This window comes from Vicugna pacos, chromosome 8 (assembly GCF_048564905.1).
Source record: "Vicugna pacos chromosome 8, VicPac4, whole genome shotgun sequence".
Lineage (NCBI taxonomy): Eukaryota > Metazoa > Chordata > Mammalia > Artiodactyla > Camelidae > Vicugna > Vicugna pacos.
The window spans coordinates 36,161,306-36,188,014 of NC_132994.1; the positions used below are offsets into that span (position 1 = coordinate 36,161,306).

Below are 26,709 nucleotides of genomic sequence, written 5' to 3' on the forward strand. Positions count from 1 at the left end.
TATGAAACATTAGACTGTTATAAACTAGCAAAGCTGGAGATTATATCTGGTAAAGAAAAAAGAGGTCATATTTCTCCAGTGATTTCTCTGGCAATTTTAACTGACTCTATCCTACCAGTCAGATACTCTTGCTTCTTTGATATTTTCCAGTAAAAAATCTTTATAATAGTCTCTGATGTATAATTTTGGAGTCTGGTCTGAAAGGACAAAGAATGGAGACTAAAATGTGCAGAAACTCAAGGATGTGAAAGAACTCTTTCCTAAGAAAAAGAGGAAGGAAAAAGTCCTTATCACTTATAGGTCATTTGGAGTTTTTTCCCTTTTCTTCTCTTTCTTCAAAGAATAAGCCTTCCAGAATCTAGCACTGCTAAGGGGAAATTGTCTAAACGCCAAGTTAAACATCAGTCATGTCAGGAAGGTGACAATGGACAAGGAATCAGGGCAGTGACAAAAGCTGCAGAGCGCCTGGCTGGTGAGGTGGACAGAGCCCCACCAGCCACACCCACTAGAGGCCTCTCAGATGCAGGGAAATAAAATGTAGTGCTGGTGCCTTTTCTCCAGGAACCAGCTGCAAGTTCCTTTCTATTCCTTTCTTTTTGATAGAATCAGGTTCTGAGATGTTTAGGCAGGAAATTATTTATGTGTCAATATTTCAAAGACATTTTATTGTGTGAAGGAGAGAAAGAGGGACGAGGAAAAGCCAACATAAAAACAAATCCAACTTGAGATGGATTTTTTTTGAGATTAAAAAATGTCTATTGCTCTTCATATCCCTTCTCTCCTTCCAGCTTTATGATGTTATTAAGGTGCCCTTTCCAACACAATATTTTCAAATGATCAAAACCCTGGGGACCCCGCTGATGTTTGGCTGTAATGAAATATATTTCGGCATTTGAAAAATCCTTACAACACTCAGGCATTTTGAGTATGTCATTTAAGCTCAGGGAGTTATTCTGCTCCATTTCTCCCAAGTATTGCATTAGAATCCACATAAAGGAAAGTTACCCAATGTCCTTAACAACAAGTACTCCAAGTGGTGTTAATTTTTTCATTTGCTCATAGTGTCCAGGATCAATAGGTACACATTTTTTTACTGCCATTTTCAAAAGACTGCTTTTTCGATGCTAAAAAATTACAGACAGATATTTTTAAATGAATGAGCACAGAGCAATAGTTGAGGCCAAGTCATGTATGATTTTAGGGTCATTTCATTGTCCTGAAGAACAATATAAAAGGTATATATGGGTCACACAAAAAACTACTGGGCTTAATGGGATTTAGATCCCTATCTACACATGTATATCTGTATTTGTCTGTGTGTACATATTATATAGTGGGATATACTTGCTAATCTAGGAAAGAAAGCATTCATTTTAACAATTGCACATACAACTACCATCTTTAATAAAATGTACAAATCACACATCTAAACACCTCATAATTATGTGTTTCTAGGAACAACAGCCTAGTGGTGACATCTTGCTGCTAGGGCAGAGATTGATCTACTATTTAAAAGTTTAATTTAACACAACAGCCATAACAGATCTAAGAGCTGTAGGTCACACACAGCTAAGTCTAGTTAGGAAAACGGAAGTATTGGTGGGGAAGTGAAACATGATAAATGGATTGCAAAAGTCATCTAGGCATGAGAATGAAATGTATGTTCAGCCTTTCCGGCACCAGTGCTGAGGGTAAAGTGAGGGAAGGAACACGGCATCCCCTGCAGAGGCCCCCTGTAAGTGTCCCCCCAGAGACCACACCCTCTTCCTGCCAGGGTTTCTGAATGACGTACCGTACCGCAGGGGAACAGGCAAGGATAACTTGCATTGACTTCCAGATGAGGATGAAAAAACAAACGGCTTTTAAAATTTAACCTATTGCTTTCTACCTGGGGGAGTAGAATGTGGTACCATCTTTTGACAAACATATGGAACTAATAATAACTATGGTGGGGAAAACAGTGATAGAACCTATCTGGCCAAGCCCCACCTGAGGCTAGACTAGCAAAGGAGACTGTTTCCCTAGTGCCTCGGTACATACTGGTTGTACCTCTCTCCCTTTCCCGCTCTGGGCCCACCCACTCCGGGCCCAGCCACTCCCTCCAGTGTCCATATGCTTAGTAGCCAGTTAGAATTTGGGTTACCTGAATAATGTTGAACAAGCTGCTGAAGTGTTTCAAACTGGGCCCGGGTGGTAATATAGTACCCACCGTTGTCAAGTTTGCGAATTTTATAATGTTTGACATGGTCTCCTTTCATATCATCCCAATCGCGGATAGAAAGTGAATAGGCACCTGGAAAATACACAAAGCACGAGCAGCTCCAATCACCGTGCGTACCGGTTTGCCTTTTAGGTCTCAGTTACTGGAGTATTCTGTTTAATAATTATCAAAAGGAGACACACACAGACACACACAGACACTTCCATCCAGTAACACAGGAAGAAAATACCTTTTTCCTGCAAATGTCAGAAGATGAAATGACTTTATCCTTGAGAATGAAATCTCTGTAGATTTCTTCCTGTGATACTCTACTCAGTACACTTGTGCTGGTGAACACAGCATAGCCCCAGCTCCCGCGGGCAGGATGAAGGAGAGCAGAGATGCTCCCGGCTGAGACTGCTGCCCTAGGCCTGGTTACCTATGGAGCATAACGGAGGCAGGAGCACTGCCTACTGAGAAATCTAAGGACTATTTCTCTAGAACTGAGCTTCCAATTTTTGCCCACAAGCCTTTCACACGAGCAGATAACCAGCGCCTGGTAGGTCAAGCTAGAAGGCCACTGCTCTTTTTCCTTGGACTAGCTCCTCTTGTGGGCTCTCATGGGTTGTTAAATAACAACCAGCAGAGGGAATAAGAGATGTCCTCACGTTGTGGAAAAAAACAAAAGAAATGCAAAACAACCTGTGTGATTGGCGCCTGAGGAACTAAGAGTTTCGGAAAATCCTAATTCTAAAGGACTTCTGAGAATTCTATGATCTCGTGTGCCTGGAGCAGAGAAGTGACCCCAGCCCCTGTTTTGGGAGGAAGGTCTTGATTCTGAGCCTCTGTCATCCTTTTGGAACTGTCTGCAGTTCTAGGGCCTGGAGGGAAAACTGAAAATAGGACTCTGCTCACAAGGCGGGGAGGAGATGTGCCATTTAAAAATCCTTGTACATTAGAGATAAGCCTTTCATCCCCTCTGACTAATCCGCAGATTTGAATGACAAGCCAACTTCTTCAACTCGTTATCTTACCTTTGGTGGTTTCACTCTCACGAATAAGAAAGGTACCTCTTGGGTTTCCAAAGGACAAAAGCTGTCGCTCAGCATCTTTTCGGCCGAGTTTTCCAAAGTACCACCTTTAAATGAGATCAAGGGAAGGAAACATTTTACAAAATCATTTACAAAAATGGGACAGCATCGGCTCTTCTGCCTGTGAGTCCTCCTCACCTCTGATTCCATCCTCAGCCTCTCCTTGTATATTTTTTCCTAGCCTCATCTAGTCCCCCTTGCAATCTATGCCTGATTGCAACCCTAATCCATCTCTTTCACTCTTGAAAAACAATCAGATTTGAATTGTGGGTTATTTTTCTTCCTTCCAGAGATGACAGGAGCCGGTGGGTTTGTGTGAAAACTGCCACTTGCACGCACAAAAGAAGAAGCCCAAAACCTTGTTTTGCAATGGCAACTGCAGGAGACCCTTCCCACGTGCCTCTACAAGACCCTGGATTTTTGAGCATAATTACAACCCCTGGGAAATAACAAAACACAGTCTTAGTGTAGATAAAGATCATTAATCAAGCATTTAAAAAAAAGTCCATCAGAATGGATAAAGAACAAAGACACAATGTTTTCAGTAACTTCCTACCTGCAGGAACTCTGAAAAAAAGGTCAGGGCTACCTCTAATTTGAGATGACTGCTGCCCTTGGACACTTGTTTCTGATTTCTTCCTGGTGAGCAGGTGTGAGGACCTGCATAGGCAAAAGGTATTTGCAGGACGTCTGACCTGTGCACATGTGTCCTGGCACAGTTGCAGGGCCACAGTACCATGCACAGTCAACCAGCATGTCCTTAAGAATGACTTTGTGTCATGGGTGTGTTCATATTCTCCCTGCGATGACACTCTTGTGCCACTTAAGGAGGCATGATGTCAAGTCATCTCCCACCTTTGCTATTCGTCTTTCACCTCCCCCTGCACTCTCCAGCCCTAACCGCCTGGCAATTGGTTAACGTTTCCACACTTGGTGCCGAGTCAGCAGCAGGTGCTTCAAGAGCCCCAGGGAGAACTTGGTAGCATTCCACTGGAGTCTGTGCACAGGAACAATTTTTAGAATATGTGACTGCGAAAGGTTCCAGTTTCTAAAATGAAATTTCAATTCATTATACTTGAACATAGCTATTATGTGTTCACTGTCAAATCCTTTTGTGAATGAAACAGCTTCCCTGCAGATAAAAAAAGACACACTGCATGCTGGCTCCTCTGTGACTTTTAAAGGCACAAGACTACAACAATTCTAACCTAGCACTAGACAGTACAAAGAGAACTGCACCGATCATTTGTGAGAAATGACTTTCTGGGTTTGTATCAATAACCCAATTTAAGTGCAGTGTAAACACAAACCATGGTGAAAAGGGAACTGTCAGAACAATGGAGCATACTGAAACAATCGTTATTTCTAAAACGATGGTAATTAATTGCATAGGTAAAATCATGGGTATTATTTTCTAAAGGCTATTTTATTGTTTAAAACCAAAATATTTAAACAATTGACCGTTATAAATATAACAAATACTTTGTGGGTAGGCTCCCAGTTAAGTCAAAGTAATTCTACATTTTGGTGGTACCCTTTATTCTAAAAGAACATTTGTGTTCTTTGGATGTTTGCAAATCTGCCCTAAAATAAAGATCCAGTACAGATGCCTTTGTTCACTGATGGTGAAACGCACTCACTGGGAATAAAAAGGAACTCAGAACCACCGAATCTGTGAGAGCGGGAAACAAAACAGATCTTCTTAGAGGAAATGCAGGAGAATTAAAGAAAAGAGAGTGATCAGCTGGGGATATGGCTGGGATGTGCAGTGCTTCAACAAACCCAGGGCATATTAAACATCAGAGCCAAAGGATGGGCTCGGTGGCTGACTTTTCCCAACTCCCTTTCTGTAAGTCAGGACTGCCTCCACTGAGATGGAGGGGCAGGCCCCCAGGGTGTCAGAGGGTGCTCCTCCCTTTCCCTCACTTCAGAAGTCGGGGCTTCTACACGAGCCATTCTGACAGTTCTCCCCTTAGGCAGTGCCCACCCACCCCACAGGTCAGGAGGAGCCCCAGCTGTCCCTTTGAGAATCCTCTCAGCCTAGTGACCACCTTCTGAAACTGCTGTCAGTGACTTCCATGATTTGCTATCAAAGCAACCACCTGAGGTCCCATATCACAGGAAAGGACCACTTGAAATGCATCACCACAGGATTCCCCGAGTTGCAGGACACACTGCAGCTGAATCACTTCTACCTGGGGCCAGATGGTATGTCTTCTCAGTACCCCTTTAACATTTCCGATTACGTCGAGGAGACAAATCTCAAACTGATCTTTAACAATTATTTACACACCCTCTCTTCTCTCTCTCTCCCACCCTCCTCCCCTCCCCTCTGCTTCAGCAGACTGCAGGCTTAGATCCTTGGGTTTGCAATATATGCTCTAGCTAGAATTTCGTCATATTTTTATGGTTACTTTCTGTCTATGACAAGTAATATTGGGTTTTCATTGAAGGTGCTGATCTAAAGTTTCCTTTCAAAATAAATTGTTTTAAAAAAGCGAGCAGGCTTTAAGGAAAATACGAAGTTAACAGGCATAGAAGTATTATCTAGAAACAGCAAAAATCACGGCATCCAGCCTGGGAAACACCGTATTACCACAGCCTCTCGGCCCTTTGCTGCTCTAGTGAGCTACTACTTCTCCCTCCCGCACAATGTTAATGGCATTTTATTGGGGCAACTAATGTGTAAAAGCAAGCAGTTAAGTGAAAACGACAAAACAAAACATACTCTTCTGCCTGGATGGAGTCAACTGGAGCCACATAATTGCTGGGGATGTAACCCGTCTCTCCAGTCGTCAGGGAGCGTGCTTCCCACCAATCTCCTTCCCTGCAGGGAGAAAAGAGAACACGTGACTTCGAGCGCTTCAGCGTTCTGCAGTTACAGACTCCACGAGGCCAGAGCCTGCGACTACCGCACAGTCACCTGACTCCCGGATTTCCCCAAACTCCAACACAGCCTTCTGTGAGGGTCAGACGGGTATAATCCGAGTCAGCAGTGAGAGGCATCCAGCATTGTGTCTCCTCTCTTGCCTTATTTACGAAGTGAGAGTGTAGGGTTCTGCTGGGGAAGAGGGCATTTTGCTTGGCAAGCATCTCCAACTTGGACAGAGGGCAAGAAACTCAGCCCCAGACTTCTTAAGAAAAACCCAGTAACAACAATGAAGTGGTAATTATGAGCGGTGAGGGATGTGTTACCTAACCTCACTGTAGTAAACATTTCACAATAGATACACGCATCTATTGTGTATGTATCACATACACATCATCACATTGCATACCTTAAAATTACATGTTATATCGCCAACGTATCTCAATAAAGCTGGAAAAAAAATCAAGCATGCACTAATTATGCTAATTTAGCTAACAGTCTCTACTTCATCCCCCATCCTGAGGCAACCAGTTTTCTGGGACTGCTGGAGAGATGCAAGCCGTTGGTTTTAGCATTATTTCATAAGCCATTAAACAATTCATCAGAAAAGAAAGACAAACATTATAGCTGCAGATCATCTGAGAAAGGGAACCTAATAGGAGGCCCAATAAGGGATGAAGGTGCTCTGTTTGCTCTCAAGAAAATGGCTAGAAGAATAAAGCCTATGGTAGGGTAAGCCTTGCTTGGACATTTTTCAACTTGAGGTTATTCCGTTAAATTTTGAGAGCGCACTGTCCTGAATCTGGGAAGGAGGAGGGTGGGTGTTGCTGGGCGTGTGCAAGTGTGGGGAGAACAACAGCTGGCGAAGGGGATGGGAGTCAGTCACACCACTTGGTGTCCCGGTGGCAGCATGGTCTCTTCCGCCGCACTCTCAGTGCTGTGGGCAGAAGGATGTGGAAGGGGGGCTTACAACACCACTCTTAGCTTAGAACAAATGAGTAGATGAAATGGTTGGAGTTCATGTTCGCAAACTCATATAGCTGCATGTGACAGAGAGCAGGGAGGGACTACATGCCCGTCCCTACCACCAGTGGTTAGCGGACGCGTGTGGGCTGCAGCTCTGACACTGACGCTGTCCACAGAGCCCTCCTGTGGCCAGGAGTGCGAGGGGCAGTGGAGGACGCAACCGCCCCTGAGCAGAGGGACACCTCTCAGACTTCTGATCACCAGAGGCCCAGCACCTTCTTTCCTCCCTTTTTTGGTCCTTGGAGGCAGCAAGAGAAATCCCAGGTTGTCATTGTTGTTGGTTTTTTTTGTTTTTAATCACTTTCGCTGGGCTGTGTGCCAAAGCCCTCAGACAGAAAAGAGGAATGTTGGCTTTTGGCCCTAGTCATGATCTTTTCTAGACTGATGCAATTAGGCAGAGGAAATCAGCCTCCATATTAAATGCAAGCCTTACTCCAGTGTTCCATCCTCTAAAGATGGGCTGAATGAGGTAAAGATGAAGATAGGATTTAAAACAGTCACAAATGGTGACAAGCCAACATGTGCCCAGGTACAGCTGTGGGGAAGGGTCTGGTGGCACAAGCCACACAGAATAGCCCACAAGAAAACAGGGTGCTGGCAAAGGTTTAAAAAACTTATGTTTTCACTAGTTTTTCAGTCTTTTGTTTTTCATCCTATTAAACAAATTCAAATAGATAAATCAATAATGGAGGGAGATAATTTTTTTCCCCAGAAAGTCCTTAAATTTAGTTCATGTCCAGATTTTTATTATGAAATAATGTATACATACCAAAGACTATATGTACACATGAGCACCTGTGAGCCCACCGCCCAGCTGAGGAACTAGATAGTCACCAGCTGTGTGGAATCTGCCCAATGCTGCTCTCCTATCTTGTCCACCTGCCTTTTGGGTTCAAATCATGAAATTAAGAATGTTAACATTTTAACCTTAAGTCTGTATTAGTTTCAGTTATATGTCCTCCAAAAGAAACACATGCAGCTGTAAGTATATCATCTAAGAACATATGTGGAAGTTTATTTTTTAATTTAAACATTGCATATGTTTAAGGAAATTGCTTTGGAGCCATTATCTTCATTTTAATATGGTGATGTTTACTGCTCTGAAATTCCACTAGATGGAGACATTTCATCATAAAAAATAACAATACCTATCATCTCCAGCCTTTCTCCTCTCTCTCTCCCTCCACCCCACCCCACATACACTCCCTGCCCCTCTACCCTCATACATACCCCTTCCCACTCAACATCTGGGAAACCTCCAAAACAGTGAGGAAAACATTAAGTGCTTGCAGCAGAGGCTTATTTTTTATTGCCTAACTTTCATCGCGTTAGTTGTTCGAATTGATTCAAAGTAAGAACAAAAACGTCTACTATTAATTTTGGGGTACATGGAACTGTCATCTGGGGCAAGAAGCCAATACATTTTGCTGCGGGTTGGGCAAGTCCAGTCTTATTCAGGTGCTTGATATGAATCAAATTATTTCCATTTCAAACCCAGTATTAACTATCTCATTTTGGTCTCGGCACCTAAATAGTTTAGCACAGATTAGAATCCAACTATCAGATCATTCTAAAGTCATGTATCAGGAATTCATGATTTTTTCTTAAGTGACTCTATTAATCTCACAAGGGGTTTCAGTTACTCATGAGAAAGATATAATCCTTTTCTCTTTTTCCAAGCCATCTAGGGTCACTTTCTCCATCAAAGGAGATAGGAGGTGACAAGGACACATATATTATATAGTAAAACTCACGTGTTGTGCCCAGACAGGCTGAACAGACTCAAGACATCAAAAAAGCCTTTTGAGCAAATGAATAAATCATCTTTTTAATACACCAGGAGCCCAACTCACCTCCAAATAAATAATACACTATACAAATCATTTACCTTGATATAGAAAAATAGGATCTTTCCTATTATGTTAGTTTTCCTTTCTTTGCTTGAGTAATTGTGGGTAATTAGTATTATTAAATCTGCATTTCTTTAAACAGGTCTTATGGTTCAGCTATTTCATTAATTCAGAGTTGGTGAAATTTTCTTTAACTGTTATCTTGCTCTGATTCAAATATATGATTTAAGCCCTGGCTCAGGTTTAGAGTAGCTTTTAAGTTTCCATAATGACGTCCTCTGTTGCTCTAATTTAAAGACTTAATGAAAGAGTCTCTGCCCAAAGTTGCTCAGAGGGTTTGTGGTCCCAAAAGCTGGGAGTAGGGAGCCCCGGAGGATCCAGGAAGTTGTATTTGCAAACAGAAGTCAGCCTTGATCTATGGAGCTGTGAAGCATTATTATTATAAATGCTGGATTCTTTCCAAATTCAGTCACTGTCCATCTTACTCTTAGAGAGCATATCTGTAACAATTTTGTCAAATTCTTAGATGGGCTCTAAACCGGATGCCTTCCTATCACGATGAAAAGAACTGTAAAGGAGTCATTACGCTAGGCAATGAGCACTCTCTTCCACTCTGTGTAAAATGCTCACTGTATTTTAGAGTCGCTGTTTCTAGGTGGTACCTCACCAGTCACGAAATGTTCAAGTAGGGAATAAAATGGATGAATTCAAGTATTTTGCAAAATGGGTCAAGTTTTAATAATGTCCAGATATCCTACTCGGAGCACCTGCAACAGGTCAGTGAAGGCCCCCTCCCACCTCCACGGCAGGAAGCAGTCTCACTGGCTCTGGGCGCAGGCACACACGCGTATCACGTGGTTTCTGCTGCACAGTGAAACACAAAAGCCAGCCCTGTGGCCTCCAGTTTATGCCTCTTGACAGGGAAAGGAGTGGGAGGACACACATACTAGGAGGTGTGGCAGCTGCCCCAGAGAGAACAGAGCTGCATCCTCCCTCTCTTTCAAAGGATGGGAGCCAGGGGCTGGAGAGGCTGGGGGAGGGGAAGGAGCCGCATGCCATCTGGTTCTGTACTATTGCTTTGTTTTTCCTTCATGGTTTTCTCTTCCCTGTTATTACCCTTGACTTCAGGGTATTGTATTTGTTACAAAAACCTTATTCCCTCCATCCCCACCCCATAACCTTGAAAAGGGCATTTAAATGGCACATAGGATGAGAAATTCCATTGGCAAGAAGGAAGAACACTAAAGGGAAAAAAAACCCTTTGTAATGTTTTCTTCTAAGAGAAGAGGTTCAGAGGCTCAAAAGCCTTCTGTACACATTAAAGGCCATGCATGCAAATCATTAAAATGGAGATTGGGATGGACTGGATCATCCTTGAACATTTTTCCAAAATTTCAATTGGAAGCCATTCTAGAGCTTATCCAGATTAACAAAGGAGGAAGTCACGAATTTGACTTCGCCAAGGACTGGCTTTCCAGATGCCCTACAACCTGACACACAGATCCACTTGCAGTGTGGAGAAAATCTACAGAAAAGGAGCTATGTATGGTACTTCCTACTATTCCTTAGTTCTTACCTTTCAGAAGTTACAAATGGTTAGAAAAGTTCTAACCGACCTTGACATTTAGGAAATACTGCATAAAATGGGGAGGGAACGGGAGGGTGAATTTCAGAATTCAAAGGTAGTAGACTCTGACAAGAAGCATTCATCTGAGTATCAAACTAACATAAGGAATCATAAATCAGAAGAGATCAAAGCCAAATTCCCTCCTCCCCCACCTCCCTTCCAAACCTCCATGTGACTCGAACGGTTCAGCCCCCTCTGCTGGGGGGCTTTCCAACACGGAACTGACGCTGCACTTGGGATGCCATCCCCACCCATCACCCTTGACTCTGCCGCCTGCGAGCTCCCTGCACCTTGGCTGCTCCCTAACCAGAGCCTCTGGCTCCTTGTATGTCCAAAGATGACTAGGAGACACACCTAAGACAGTTGCTGTGAAGAACACATGAGAACATTTGCAACTGACCACATGGGGCCTGGCACACAAGGGGCCTTCACTAAATGGCACTAAATGGCAGCTGTTTACTATTAAAAAAAATTCCTATGGCTACAGGAGGAGGGGGCCTCATGGGGAAAAGGTAATGTTCTTCCTGATCTGGGCATGGGTTACACAGGCATCTTTCATTTGTGAGAATTCTGCAAACGGTATACTTTTTAAAAATTGTAGTAAGATATGCATAGCATGAAATTTACCACTTTAACCATCTTTCAGTTGAGGGACATTAATATTGTGCCAGCACCACACCACCACGCACACTTTCGAGCTATACGCTTGTCCACACATATTTAAATAAAAAGTTTATGCCGCCGCCCCCGTTAATGATGACGATAATAATTTAAAAAATAACCCTGTAACTACGGAGACAGTGCCGTCTGATGTCCAGAAGAGTCACTGGTCTCTTATGGGAGGAACTCCATTCTTGCCCTTGAAAGGTTGTCCTGAGAGTTGGGAACATTCCAGAGAAAGGGTGGGTTTTCCAAGAAGACAGTTTTCAGGGCCTGGGGGAGTCCCCTGTTCCAATGACCATGCCTCTTTCCTGGGACGGAAGGGGTGAGAAGGGCTGCTTCTCACCTGCCCTCAGGAGAGCTGGAGAGCCAGGCTTTGGGCCCTCCCATCACCATGAAATCCAGAGCAGAGGGCAGCACAGGAGAGCATCCTGGTGGGCCCTCAGTCCCCAAGTGACATCTCTCCCAGCCATGGGGGAGTGCTCACAGGAAAACCTGAGGTGCAGGGGAGAGGGTCCATCTTGCAGATGTGGGACACCACTGTTTTCTTTGGAGCCTGGATTTTTTGGAGGGTCCCCATCCATGTACACTGCCTTAACTTAATAGACACAATATTCAAAAACTAGGGAAATCTGACCCATACTTACTCTTCCTAAAGGAAGTATTAAATGGAGGATTTGAAAAGTGAGTGATTCTCACCCTCAGCATCTCCCCATTGCCCACTTAACTGCTGTTCCTACTGGCCACACTGCAGTCATTCAGGAGTGGGCAAAAGTGCTTCTCCTTCTGACTTACAAAGATTTCAGTCACTTGCAAATTTTCCTCATGGTGAAATGCCTCCGCAGGCTTCCCCAATGGGAACAGCTAGCAGTTTTGAAAACAGAAAGAACTTGTTGCCAGCCTTATGTGAGACTAGTGCCACATATGAAATTTGAAGAAAATCTCCAGGCAGAGAGAGGGTAACGTGGATTGGCAAGCCCTGTGCTAGTCATCAGAAACTGATTTGCAGAGGCCGAAGCTGGTGCTTTTACAACCTTTAAACCAAAATCATCGACTCTGCTCCTGATATCTTCCCAGAAGCTCCCTGGACATAGAGCCATAGAATACTGCACTGCTTCCTCAACCCTTCTTTTCTCACTAAACTGCTACAAATTAACAAATCGATTAGCAAGTGTTCTCTGAGCATTTCAGAGATCTGAAAAGGCGCAGACTTGTCACACAAGAACTGTTTCCCCATCTGAAAGGCACACACACTTCCTTTCCCTCTCCAAACTTACGAGCTGTTCAATATTTGAAATTTTTCTCCTTTGTGGAAACTCAGGTCATCTTCTGTCCGTGCTTCGTAATCATAAAGGGCCACAAAGAGGGTCACTCCTGACAAAAACAAAATCAAAAGGAGAGAGATTATTATACCAGAGGAAATTAATTCCAAGAAATTAAATCTTCACTAAAACCTCATTCTCAAAATTTACATCTAATCAGCACTGATAACACGATGCAGTGTTGTAATTAGTGTGTGAAACCAGAGTGGCAGGGCTGAACTTATGCCGAGGTCTTTCTAGGGGAAGCATTATTTGATCTGACTAAAACCCGGAGCTGAAGGACTTTTCTGCCTACTTTGAATGAGTCCTCAGGAAGAGACAGATATTAATATTAAGTCTACAAGCAAGGGGCAGCGGCAATGTTCTAACGCAGATTTGCAGAGCTCGGCACCAGTTACACAGTTACAGATGCCCTCTGTCCTACACACACTCTTCTCTGTTCAGGCCATGTGAGGCCCGAGTAAAATGGATCACTCTTCCTCTCGGCGTAACAGGATGTAGAACGGAACAGGAAACTCCTTTTGCAGCCTGGGGACTGAGAAGATCCTCCCCGTGAACGTTCAGCCCCATCAGAGGATGTCCTGCCCTGGGCACCTGCAGCTGCCTTCAGGACTCCCTCTCCCTTGCTCTCCTTCTACAGTGAACTCACCCAACCTCGCACTGACTGTGGTCCTCACTCTTCCTCACACCCACCCTGTGTCTCCTTATCTGGCTGACGCCCCATAGAGGCCTTCCCTGTTTCACAGAAGTATGCCATCAACAGTGAAGGATGCCTAGCATCCCATTTGCCTAGGACTTCCTCCATATAGTAGCAGAGTTCTAAGACAGCCCTCAGTGACTCCCAGCTCCTGGTGTTCACGCCCTTGTGCCATCCCCTGCCCTTGAGTGTGGGCCGAACCCAGTGACTTGCTTCTAACCAATAGAATGTGGCAGAGGTGACGGGATGTCCCATAAGTGATTAGGCGTCAACTTCAAAAGACAGTGGCCTCTGTCTTCCGAGCAGACTCTCTGGATTGCCACTTTGCCCCGATCACTCTGATGAAGCAAACCGCCATGCTGGTGAGGACCACGTGACAAAGAGCTGAGGGTGGCCTCTGGCCAAGAGCCAACTGAGTCCTGCTAACACCCTGTGAACTTGGCAGCAGATCCCTCTCGGTTGGACCATGAGAGGACTGCAGCCTCAGAGAGCTTCGGAAATAGAGGACCCAGCTGAGTCATTCCTGAACTTCTGACCCACAGTAACTATGGATAAAAAAAGGTGCAATCTTTTAAAGCTGCTAAGTTTTGTGGTAATTTGTTACACAGCAATTGACAATGCATACATCCCATTTCTCTGCTCTCTGGCTTCTCATTTTGATCTCTACACACCCCAAAGTGTCCAGTGCAGCCTGAAGAACACACACCATGGGTTCTGCTCTTCACCAAGCTGCCGTTTTGCTGTGTGGGTAGTTTCAAGGGAACAGATGTGCCTGGGGAATATTCAAGAACCAGAGGGGGAGGTGGGGCTTGTCTGTCCACCCATCCCAAGTGGGACTTCCTGCGGGAGGGCTGGCATGCAGAAGGCCTGACCAAGATATCTTTCAAAGATTAGAAAAGGATGGCTTAAAACAGAGTGGGAGTTGCAAGGCCACACCTACCCTCACCTGACACTCTATTAACAGATTCCCTTCAGTTCATAATTTAAGAACAATCCTAAGCTCCATTGTGGGGAAGACAAGGCGGACCAGAACGGACACTTCCACTCGCCACTGTCTCCCTCCATCCACCAGCAAGTTCTCACTGGATGCTTTTATCTTCCAGAGATGGAGGAGAGAGTCAAAGGTCACAGGGACACACAGACACTGTCTCTGGCCTTAAAGCACTGAAAAAGCATTGAGGAAAAATGACATGCATATAAAATAAAGCCAAATAATCCAGGCAGAGAAATGCACCAACATTCGTTTTGACTTTCATATCTTATCAGGGAGCAGATGCCCTTTTATATAACACTGTCCCTGACTGCGATACAGATCCACATGTGCAAGGCAAGGAGCCCTCTCTAGTGACTTTATGAGTGACACCTGCAGGCAGGATTCATATCCAGCATTCATGAGTGAGTACACCAGGTCAGTCTCCATGTCAGCAGAATGCAGAGCCTGGCTGGCAATGCACGTGTCTTCTCGCAGCAGGCACAAGGAGGGCGAGCTGGGTGCCTTTCTGTTTCTTTTCCCCTCCCGTGTCCTCCAGAGACAGATGTCCCTAGACTGCCTGACTGCCTGACTGCCTGTTTCCTTCTGCCCTCCGCTCCAGGTGCCTTCCAGGAAGGCCGGAAGGATGGTACGGGTGTCCAGCCTTCAGTTACCCATCCTAAGCCTGCTTTAAAGTGAAAGTGAGATCCACCACAACACAAGGATGAAGACAAATATTTTTTCTACTGAGCAAGGTGTGAAGTGTTGGCAGAAGAGAAGTGGCTAATTGCCCAAAGCTCTGGGTCAGGTTCCCTTGATGTAACTACACTGCCCTGCTGGGTGGAGAGGGAATAAAACCCCTGTGCCAACTCCCTGGGTAAAGGCATAATGGGTGGTTTTATAGGACATCTGCTCCCAGATGAGCTGAGAGCATAAGGGTTGATGTATATTTTTAAAAACTTTGTAACACACAAAACGATTTTGGAACAAATAACATCAAATATCTAGTTACCATGGTTCACATACTGGGAGAGGATTTGGAAGATGAAGGATGCATGAGATAACTTACAAATATTTCAGAAAACATATGTCTGAGAACGCATGCCAGATATTTTACAAAGTATTAGCTAAGTCAGCAAATGCACATGGCAGTGAAATACAGCCTTGGGAAAGAGAAGAAAACCTAAAAAAAAAAAAAAAAAACGAAGAAGATCCCTTAAGGATACACAAGATTCAATTTTAAATTTAAAATATAAAAGGTACTTGAAAATACTTGAAGGCTGATAAACTCAGTCACACAGAAGATGGTGGGAAGAAAAGAGAGAATCAATGAAGACAAATGGCCAAAAAATAATGGAACCAAATGGCCCCACCAGCTAGGAAGTGCCAGGCAGGATGGAGATTAGGAAGACAGGAAGGAAGGTCCTATCCTGGAGTGCTCTTAACCAGGCGATGCGGGGCAGGAGTGCTTTCTTATCTGGAGAACTCAAAACATCCATCCTCAGATCTAGTACCTGAACCACTGATTCAAAAGACCAGGATGGCGCTCAGGCATCTGTATTTTGAAAAGGCTGCCTAGTTATTCTGGGCCAGCCAGCCAAGGCTGAGAGCCCCAGGCCTCAAGTGACTCGGCAGAAGGTTGGATCTCATAACCCCTGCAGATTCTCACAGAGCAGCAACTTGGGGTCCCCAGCACCACTGTTGCCAGCATCTAGACTTGCACATCAAGCTCTGGCTATTTTAATGGCCCAGTATCTGGTAGAGGATAGGTGGAGAGTGATAAAAAACTTAAATGTTGAATCTGGAGTCAAAGGGGCACCAACGTTCAACTGCCAAAAGATTTAAGAGCAGCTCGATTCTGACCTGTTCCTCCTCTTGTACGCAAGGTCCCAGTATGAGACGAAGAGTTCACTCCCCCAAAGACAGTGAGTCCTTGGCCCCCGGCTGCGTGGAAGTTGTTGTAGTTCGGGATGGAGGTCACGCCGAAGCTGGGGTAGTGCTGAGGAGTGGGGTCCGTGCCATAGCGGTACCCGGAGCTCTGGTTCAGGCTGCCATCCCTCTCCTCCGTCAGTTTTGTTGCTTCTTTGTCCTTACATTGCACACAGCCCATTATCTAAATTCCTGCCAAAAACAAACAAGCAAAAAAGGCATGTGAACTTGGATGCTCTCTAGTGGCTGGGCAGCTTGACTATTAAAGAAGAATCATTTACAAAGCTCGCCATTGGATATTTCAGGTCTAGCGGGGTATGAACAGCTGTGGCCAGAGTTGATGGCTGGAAGCAATCTCAGAGCCCGTAACTTGACAATTGCATTTGTTCTCCATACACTCTGGGTTACAGGATCAACACAGAGTACAATGTTCACCATGTGGCAGCTTCCCTCAGCTTCCCTCTGCACTCCTTACAATTTTGTGATCTCACACACCTGCCTAAAGACAGTCCAATAATACTAACTTCTTATGCTTTTCTCCAGTCATCTCAAAAAAAGAAGTGTGCTCTCAAAAATGAGTCTATGCTTAAACGTAAGACAGGATACCATAAACCTCCTAGAAGAGAACATAGGCAAAACACTCTGACATAAATAGTAGCGATGTTTTCCTAGGTCAGCCTATCCAGGCAACAGAAATAAAAGCAAAAATAAACAAATGGGACCTCATTAAGCTTACAAGCTTTTGCACAGCAAAGGAAACCATCAACAAAATGAAAAGACAACTATGGACTGGGAGAAAATATTTGCAAATAATGTGACCAACAAAGGCTTAACTTCCAGAATATATAAACAGCTCATACAACTCAATAACAAAAAAACAAACAACCCAATCAAAAAATGGGAAAAAGACCTAAACAGACATTTCTCCAATGAAGACATATAGATGGCCAATAGGCACATGAAAGATGCTCAATATTGCTAATTATCAGAGAAATGCAAATCAAAACTACAATGAGGTATCACCTCACACCAGTCAGAATGGCCATCATTAAAAAAAAGTCCACAAGTGATAAATCCTGGAGAGGATGTGGAGAAAAGGGAACCCTCCTACACTGTTGGTGAGAATGTAATTTGGTGCAGCCACTATAGAAAATGGTATGGAGATTCCTTACAAAACTAAAAATAGACTTACCATATGATCCAGCAATCTCACTTCTGGGTATATATCTGGAGAAAACTCCAATTAGAAAAGAAACATGCATCCCAATGTTCATAGCAGCAATATTTACAATAGCCAAGACATGGAAACAAACTAAACGTCCATCAACAGGTGACTGATAACGAAGATATGTATACATACACACACATAGTGGAATACTACTCAGCCATAAAAAAGAATGAAACAATGCCATTTGCAATAACATGGATGGATCTAGAGATTATCATACTAAGTGAAGGAAGTCAGAGAAAGACAAATACTATATGATATCACACATGAGGATTAAAAAAAATGACACAAATGAACTTATTTACAAAACAGAAAGAGACTCACAACCCAATAAACAAACTTATGGTTACCAAAGGGGAAAAAGGAGTAGAGATAAATTGGGAGTTTGGGATTAGCCTATCCTAACTACTATATATAAAAGAGATAAAGGAGAAGGTCATACTGTATAACACAGGGAAATATATTCAATAACTTGTAATATCCTATAATGAAAAAGAATATGAAAAAGAATATATATATATAACTAAATCACTATACTGTACACCAGAAACTAACAGAACATTGTAAATAAACTATACTTCAATTAAAAAAATGAGCCTATGCAGTATTAGAATAAAAACCTCCATCATGGCAAAGGAAATCTAAAGAAAAGGGTACAGGAGTGCCAGAAAAGCCAGATTACATCCTCTCAACACCATACTACTTCATTCATGGGTACCCATTCTTTAGGCACACATTTGGTAGATTTTAAGCAATAAGATGATGATAAGTATCAAAATTAAGAAATAATTGCTGGATGAAAAAAACACGATTGGCAGTTGCTAAGAGGTCTGAGTATATTTGCAGGATGTCATGATAGCCTACAGTAACAAAATCATTTAAACCTGCTAATTAACTTTTCAGATTTCCATTAGCTTTTGACATCTTTCAGAAACATTTAAAAAAATCATTCCCATGTTCTAGAATTAGTGATGAATTAAAACTTGATTCTCTGTCACCCCCGTCCTCCTTCAAACCAAACCTATTTCTTCTGCGCTGATCTCAGTAAACGGCACCACCAACGACCTCCACAATCAAGTCAGAATCCTGAGGTGCATCCTTTCTGGCTCCTCTCTGTTTACTTCTCACTTTTCCTGTCTCACTCTCTACTATCCAAACATGCCAAACATCTCAGTTCCTCAAAGGTTCCATTTTCCCCACTCACCTGTAGTTCTTGGGGCATGGCATTGGACACCTTCCCCCTCCTCTCTGATGTGCAATATATCCTTCATGTCTCAGCCAAGACACCGCTTCCCCTGCTAAGCCACCTCTGATTCCCCTGCCGTCTCCCAGGCTGGGGCGTTGCTCTTTCCAAGTGTTCCCACGGCATCTTAATTTTCCTCATTAAGGCATCTACTGCGCCATATTAAAACATGGCCCATCCTCTTGTCTCACTGCCCAGTGGACTGCAAGTTCCAGGAAAGCAGGGCATTTTTGTCACAGCTATATTGCTGGTGCCTGGCACATAGTAGGTGCAACTGAGTGAGTGAAGAGTCTCTAGCCCACTGTTTCTCTCTCACCCTTTCTTTCTCTCTGCAGCAAAGCCAACCCTTCTTTCAGTGACTCTGATCAGTGCTGTGCCCTGTGTTTGCAAGTCTACTGGTATGTGTGAGAAGTGAAGACGATTCAAAAATAGACGGTAGGCTGGTTAAATGACCCCACTCTGGACTGCAATACCCTGTCAAGCTGATGGGGGGGGAGGTAGAACATGCAATGGATGTTCCGGCCAAAGCTCTCAAATAAACACATGACATCATGTGTAATTACACGTATTCACTGGGGAGGGCACAGCTGGCACAGGACGGGAGGGGACTTGAGGCGGGGAAGGGGAATGAAAGAGCTAGTTTCAACAGTATTTTGGACACCAAAATGGAGGGGCCACATCAGATATGGAGACTCCTGGGGGGCATGGTTCTGAGCACTGCTTTTCTGCGGGCCGGGGTCACGGAAGCAATATCAGACTGTTTAAAGCCCTCTCACATTACATGTTTCAATAAATACCTATTGAATTGAATGTCAGTTCCTGAGAATGGAAGTGTTTGGAAACGAGCCGCCTGCTGCTTGAGCTGAGCTCACCAAATCTGGAACCCATTTATGCATAAATCATTCCAGATTAATTCACAGTGTTTTTGTGTCCAACATGCTCTCTAACTCCAGTAAACGAATACAAGTTTAACAAGTTTCCAACAGGAAATGCAAACTATCTCCAGGCATGACTGACTGAAGGACTTTCATCATTTGCTGGTGGCATTGCTTCAGAGCACTGGTAAATATCCTGCTCACTTCATAGCAACTCCTTCATGGCAGAAAGTTGCCCCTAGCTTCTACAAAGGCCAGCAGACTGCTTGTCCCAGGTGCTTTTCCAGGGACTTCTCTGATCTGCTGTAATTAGAGGATGTGGGACCTGAATTATAGAATCGTATCACTTATGCCAGTGCTCTCAGCTGGGAGTGACTGTGCTGCACCCCCGCCCCCAACCAAAGGACACATTTGGTTGTCACAACTTGAGGGCGAGGAGCACTACTGACACCAAGTGGGAAGAGGTCAGGGATGTGCTACACGTCCTGAGATGAACAGGACCCTCTCTAACAGCGAAGGATGACCTGGGTCCAAATGTGAATGTGTAAAGGCCGAGAAGTTTTGATTTATGGAGAGGAAAGTATTAATATCTATAAGTTGGAACATTATAACAGCTGTTTCCTTCATATGCATGTGATTATCATGCAGTCCAGAATGTCTTCCTTAGGAGAACAGGCAGGCTAGGTAGAAAAAGGCAATTAAAAAATTAACATAAAATGCTGGGTTTTTTTTTTTTTCTGTAGAAGCTTGCTCCTTGTGATAGAGAAAAGAATCTAAAACCAATGAGAACTCTCATTACAAACTGTTCTTCCAACTCCATCAAAATAAAACCTTATATCAGAAACGTACTGAAAACAGGATCCTACATCTAACCAAACTAAGAAAAAGATAACCTTTCAAAATCTACTCAAAAAAGTATTACCACCATAATAAATGCCTAACAGCTTTTATCTAATTCTATGAAATAATGGAAGGAAACAAATAGTAAGCTCTTTGGAGGTAGGGATTATTTTTTGGTTTTTGTTCATTATTGCATCTCCAGTGTCCAGAACGGTGCCTGCCACACAGTGAGAGCTCAATAAATATTTGTTAAATGATTAAATCCAAAACCCCCAAGACTCAATCAGAATCATTTTGGAGAAAACAATTCTCTTTTGTAGACGGGACAGCTCCATTACCACTTCACGTGTTTGCAATTTTGAGTAGGGACTATTTTTGCACAGATATTTCTTACTCTCTTCCCTTCATGGACAAACATGAAGAAAACGAAATTAATCAGTAAATGCAGGCTCAAGTCATTAAAAGTTAACTAATATTTGTATAAGAACTTGTGGTCTTCTTCCTCCCACTTGAGGTGGTCAGACTAATCATTTCCTGATGAAAGAGTCAGAAGGCACTATATGAATTGTACTCAATGTGACTCAAGGTGCCTTGCCATGAGCCTAAGTTCTGAGCATTCAAGTTACAATAAAACCATCCTTTATTACGTACAGTTCTGTGATGTAGTTTCTATGGCCAATGCTAGAGGTCCATTATGAACATATAATGCACTAATATACTTGGCTCAAGATCTGTGGGGCATTGGGAAACACCCAATAATGCCATTTAGTTACTCTGATCAGTAAATCATACATCGAACTCATGATCATCATTCTCTGCACGTTGCTGTGCCCAGAAAAACTGATGGACAACACTTTGACCAACAGGACCCTGTGCCTGTGGTCAGGATGTATGAAGCCCCCTATCCCTATTCTCCAATCCTTCTGCAAACAATGGGGCTGTGTTTCTACTATGTAAGTAAAACCTGATTAACTTAAAATTTCCTGAGTCCTGTGGATTTTCTCTTATGTGCCACAACAGCATTAAGTAACTCCGGCAAGAGTTGCAAAGAGAGACTCCAAGGATTGCCATGACCTGCTCCCATGAGCATGAGAGATGTCATCAATCCATCACAGCACTTTCTGGTACGACACCATGTGGCCTCAGAATCCTTCCTCACAGAGCCCTCCAGTGGTTGACTGAGCTGACATAAAGGATAGAATCCATTTGTCACTCTGGGCATAGGCTACTTTGATCCAGAATGAGTCTGGTTGAACGTACATTCCTCCACTGATGCCACAGACCATGGTTTGGTTTGCTAGATGCATATTAAACACAGATACATGTACATTTTCCTCATATGCCAATATATAAGGCAACACCTGTACACCCAGGTTATAACATTGCAGGACTTGTGAGATCTTAGGTGTGTGCAAGAGCTCAGTACCAGAAAGGGAAAAAGGCCACTGGCAGTCTTCTGTAAAAGCAAATGACTTTCTCTGAGACAGGTAAATGGGATGGCAGGAGGAGAAAGGTGAACCTGACAACAGATAACTTTCATTTCAGCAGCGTAAGCACTTCTGCCTCAGAAACCAACCCAGGTGGGTGTGAAGAAGTGAAGAGCCCTGAGGCTTAAGTGGCATCCTTGCTCCTGACAGCCGGACTCTGGAGAGTGACGGGGAAGCCACACCGGCCTGTGCGCTGATGTGACACGTTTTCCGGGGCTCTCATCCATTGTCCCTTCAGCTAGTCTCTACTTTACCTGGGCAGGTATCATCATGAAAGTAAAAGAATGAGAAAGGGAACTGAACTAAGAACTCGACACCAAGCACCACAAGTAACCGAAATGGGCAAAGTTGAAAAAGTACTGAAAGCTAAACTTAGATCAACTGCACAGTTTCATACATTTCTCTGGGAAAAAAGGGAAAACTGGCAGCTTAATGAGCAAACACCTTTTTTCAGTCAACAGTAACAGCACGAGGCCAAAGGATAAGATGTGGCAGAGAGAAATCCACAGGACAGAAGATTCATGGCAGGGGACTCCTCAACCCTGTAAAACAAAAATCAACCTGAGGTATTTTGCTGTATTCTCAAGGGAGAACACTAATCTCTTGAAAGTCTAGGGAAGGCTTTCCTTAGTTTTCCCCCTGTAACAGTCAGAAGCAGGACATTTAGAGACAGGGGCGCTGCCTTGTTGGTAGCAATGGTATATGGGCCACAGCACCTGTCACTCCAATTTCCCAGCATTTTCAATTCTTTATGATGTGGCTTTCCTCTTTGTGGGACTCTGGGTCCTGACACCCTACAAGGGGGTGCAGGCAGTGCTGTCTTCTGGGGACAGCCTGGGCAGAGAGGCCACAGATGACTGGGGAGGCTGGAGAGAAAGCAGCACCGTGCTGGACCCATTTTGAAGCACAAATTCTCCTCAAGGTTCTGAAGCAGGGAAAAGGTCACAGTAGGGATGGCACTTTGAAGATGTAAACACTTCATGCCTGAGCCACACACAGCATATAAGCTGGGTCCAGCCAGTGGCCCCAGCCCAGCTCTGAAAAAGGAGCACACAGGACTCTGCCAGTGAAGGAAAATCCTCTGTTTGCTGCCAAGTGGAAGGAAGGCGTGAAAATATATGCCTTACTCAAAAGGTGGTGGCAGTAGGCAGGTGTATAAGTCCTGGAACGTGTGCATGTTGGGATCACTGCTCCTGTGAGTAGGTTATTTGGCACAGTTGACTGTAACAAAAGAGGGATTTTCCCAGATGAACCTGATCTCATCAAGTGAGCCCTTGAAAGGGACTGGCTCTTTCTGGAGAAATAGATTCAAAGTGTGAGAGGCATTCCGTGGGAAGAATATTCTCTGCTGCTGGCTTTGAAGACAGAAGGGGCTATGTGGCCCAGAACGTGGGTGGTCTGTAGAACCTGAGGACAGACCCACAGCTGGCAGATCATGAAGAAATTGGGACCTCAGTCCTATAACCGCAAGGAACTGAATTTGGTCAAGAATCTGAAGGAGCCTAGAAGTGAAGTCTTCACTGGTCAAGCTTCCAGATAAGAATACTGTCAGCTAACACTCTGATTGCAGCCTTGGGAGAAGACAGCTCAGTCACACTGTGCCCAGACTTGTGACCCAAAACTGTAAGTTAATAAATGGGTGTTGTGTAAGCTGCTGAGTTTGTCATAATTTGTTTCACAGCAATAGAAAACGAACACACACTTTGGTGGGATGGGGCACCATGGAAATGAGGGCTCCAACCTTGGCAGTGATGACCAATATCAAATGAAGGCTCACTGCAAGCCAGGTGCTGGGCTTTGTGCCGAAACATGCTGCCTCACTAAGTCCTCATGACAATCCTAAAAGGTGGGATTGCTATTTCCCCTCACTTTACAATGGAGCAGCAGAGGGATTTAGGAATTTGTCCACAGCTCAGTGAGGGGTGGAGATGGGATCTGAAGCCAGACAGACTGATTCCACAGCCAGCATGTGGAGCCTCTACACTAGCCACCTCCTGCCTCAGGGGAATCCCGGCTGGTCCCCTCAAGGCTGTGGGCGCCAGGGTGGGAGGAGCAGAGGGAGGGACCTCAGGGGGAGGCCCCCAGTTCCACAGAACCCAACCTCATGTACATGACTAGTGAAGGCCCTGATTTCAGGGATGGGGCCTCACTCCCCCACACTCACACCCACCCGCTGAGATAGTGGGCTCTGCAGGGGTGCTGGGACCACGCCAGGTGCAGTGAGTCACCAGCTGCCTTGATGTGGTTTGGCATCTTAATGAACATTTGAGCCAATGACTTGAAAGCAGCCCTTAGTTTCCTGATATTTCCTAGATGTGACAGGGCATTTATAGACACAATGAAGGAGTCAGTATCAAGTTCCTTGGTGTAAAAGCGAGCTTTCCGATTGTGTTCAAAGCATGATGTACTTTACACCATGTAGACTTTCTGGAGCATACTTACTGCATACACTGAACTATACATATAATGCTTTCTCCAAACACAAAATAACAGATTTCTATTCTTGGTGGAGCCCTGAGAGGGAGAGCCTCCCACCAAACACAAGTGATAAAATACTACACCTCTGGGATGAGAAGACTGATGTAAAAGCAGGAATATTTACAATGCAGACACTGGCCACGTGCAACAATGGGAGAAGAGAGTCTATTTAAAAATCAAATGAAAGCTTTGCTTCAGGAATTAAGAAGAGGAGTTGGACCCATTCGAACCTATGCATAGATTTGCAAAGGCCCCTGGAGGGTGAGGGGGATGGACCCTGCTCCATACCGTACAGCAAGGGAAGCAAACTCATACAAACCACTCCTAAAACGTCACATTTCTTTAAGAAAGAGCCACATTCCTGATACTTGGAATACCTGTTGGCTCCTCCTCTCTGGCCTGTCCAGTTCAAATGACCCCCAGGCTGGGAGGCAGCAGTTCATGGCCCGGCAGCATGGTCTCCTTTCCCTCTGCACAACCTTTTGTTCCCCAATGCCCAGAGAGCCACCAGCACTTAATAAAAAAGAAATGGAAGCATTAGACCCCAGTGGTGAGATTTAACACTGCAGTCAACTGACTGCTGGAGCCAGTCCTGGACCCAAATGGACAAATGAGGTTTTACTAACACACTTTGGAAAAGTTCCAAAAGGAGAGAACATTTTCTTCTTGCATTCACTTCACTTTGGATGTCAGGGTTAAGACAAGAGTGAAATGCTCATAAAAATAAAGATATATTTTAACTGTCTATGCCAAAGGGTTCAGAAAGAATTAGAGCACAGATGGCAAAGTTTTTCCAGCCTCTTCCTTTGGGACCATAGAAAAGTTCCTTGTGGTTAGTACTTTAGAATGTTATCTTGTTTTATTTTTATTGAGATAGAATTCACATACCATAAAATACACATACACCCTCTTAAAGTGTACAGTTTAGTGGTTTTTTAATACATTTGTAAAGGAAACCATTACCACCATCTAATCCCAGAACATGTTCATCACCCCAAAAAGAAACCTGTGCCCATTAAGCAGTTACTTCCCATTCCATTCTCAGCCTAGCCCCTGGCAACCACTAATCTACTTTATGTCTTTACAGATTTGCCTCTTCTGAGTACTTCATATAAAAGGAATCATACACTACACGGTCTTTTTTGACTGGCTTCTTTCACTAACATTTTCAAGGTTCATTCATTTTGTAGTGTGAATTAGTACTTCATTCCTTTTTATGGCTGAAAAATATTCCATTGCATGGCTATCTCACTTACTGTTTACCAGTCTTCAGTTGACAGACATGTGGGTTGTCTCTGCTTTTTGGCTATTATGAGTAAAGCTGCTGTAAACACTCATGTACAAGCTTTCGTGTGGACATACGCTTTCAATTCTCTTGGGTTGATATTTTACTATATAAGGAATTTATATAGATTAAAAAAACCTCTAAGATGAGGTAAATGGGAAAGCATGTGAACTGACAATCCAAAGAGAGTGAAAAACAACTTGTGAAATATATTTCCCTTCAGTGGCAGTCAAAGAAACACAACTTAGATTAGCGAGATACTTTCACTTCTAAACTAACAGAATTTCAAAAAGGACATTTGCCCAATAGTGATGAAGGTCCCTTGAAATGAATATTCTCATATACTGCTGATAGAAGACCAGGAATCAGTGTATAACCTTTCTGTAAACTAATTTGGCAACATAATTTTTAAAAAAAAACCTTAAAAATGGGTCTACTCTTTGACCTATGAACCTGTGCTAAAGGGATAATTAAAAAAATTTTTTTATTACTCTTTTTAGCTTTTTTTTTGTTAATGGAGGTACTGGGGATTGAACCCAAGACCTTGTGCACACTAAGCATGTGCTCTTAACCACTGAGCTATTCCCCCACCCACCTTACAGATACTTTTTAAAAAAATGACATATGAAGAGGTCCTATGAAAGGTTATTTATAGTTTGAAAAATTACAAAATGTGCTATTTAACAAGAAGACAATGGCTAAGTATAAGGCCATAATGCAAAGTTAAACAGAAGTTAAAACTTAAGCTTACATAAAATTATTAGCAATATGGAAAAAATGCTCGTGTTACATTAAGAAGGATCATATGATCACGAGTTTATAACAAACACCTAGAGAACTCTTTGGAAGGAAAAACATCAAGATGCTTGCTGGTGGTGTGTAGGGGATAATGCTATCGGCGATGCTCTTTCTCCTGTTTCTTTATTCTTCAGATTTTTTATACTGAGAATACACCATTTTTACAATGAGAATAAATCATCTTTACTTGTTAATAAGAAAGGTCCTTTTAATCTTATCAATGACTGACTTAAT

General features: G+C 43.5%; 1 protein-coding gene across 6 annotated transcripts in view; it reads right to left on the bottom strand.

Annotated features, from left to right (window-relative positions):
• The window catches only part of FYN (FYN proto-oncogene, Src family tyrosine kinase), a 199,480-nt gene that overhangs the window by 36,846 nt on the left and 135,925 nt on the right, over nucleotides 1–26,709 (bottom strand). For 5 of the 6 annotated variants that reach the window (XM_072965751.1, XM_072965752.1, XM_072965750.1 and 2 more), the window contains 5 exons: nucleotides 16,176–16,433; nucleotides 12,601–12,697; nucleotides 6,020–6,118; nucleotides 3,235–3,338; nucleotides 2,144–2,293 (listed from right to left, as the gene is read on the bottom strand). In XM_072965751.1, the coding sequence (XP_072821852.1) occupies nucleotides 2,144–2,293; nucleotides 3,235–3,338; nucleotides 6,020–6,118; nucleotides 12,601–12,697; nucleotides 16,176–16,422 (697 nt within the window). In that variant the 5' untranslated portion in view covers nucleotides 16,423–16,433. Of the gene's footprint in view, nucleotides 1–2,143; nucleotides 2,294–3,234; nucleotides 3,339–6,019; nucleotides 6,119–12,600; nucleotides 12,698–16,175; nucleotides 16,435–26,709 lie in introns of those variants that run through there. The other variant, XM_072965753.1, reaches the window with a different exon arrangement.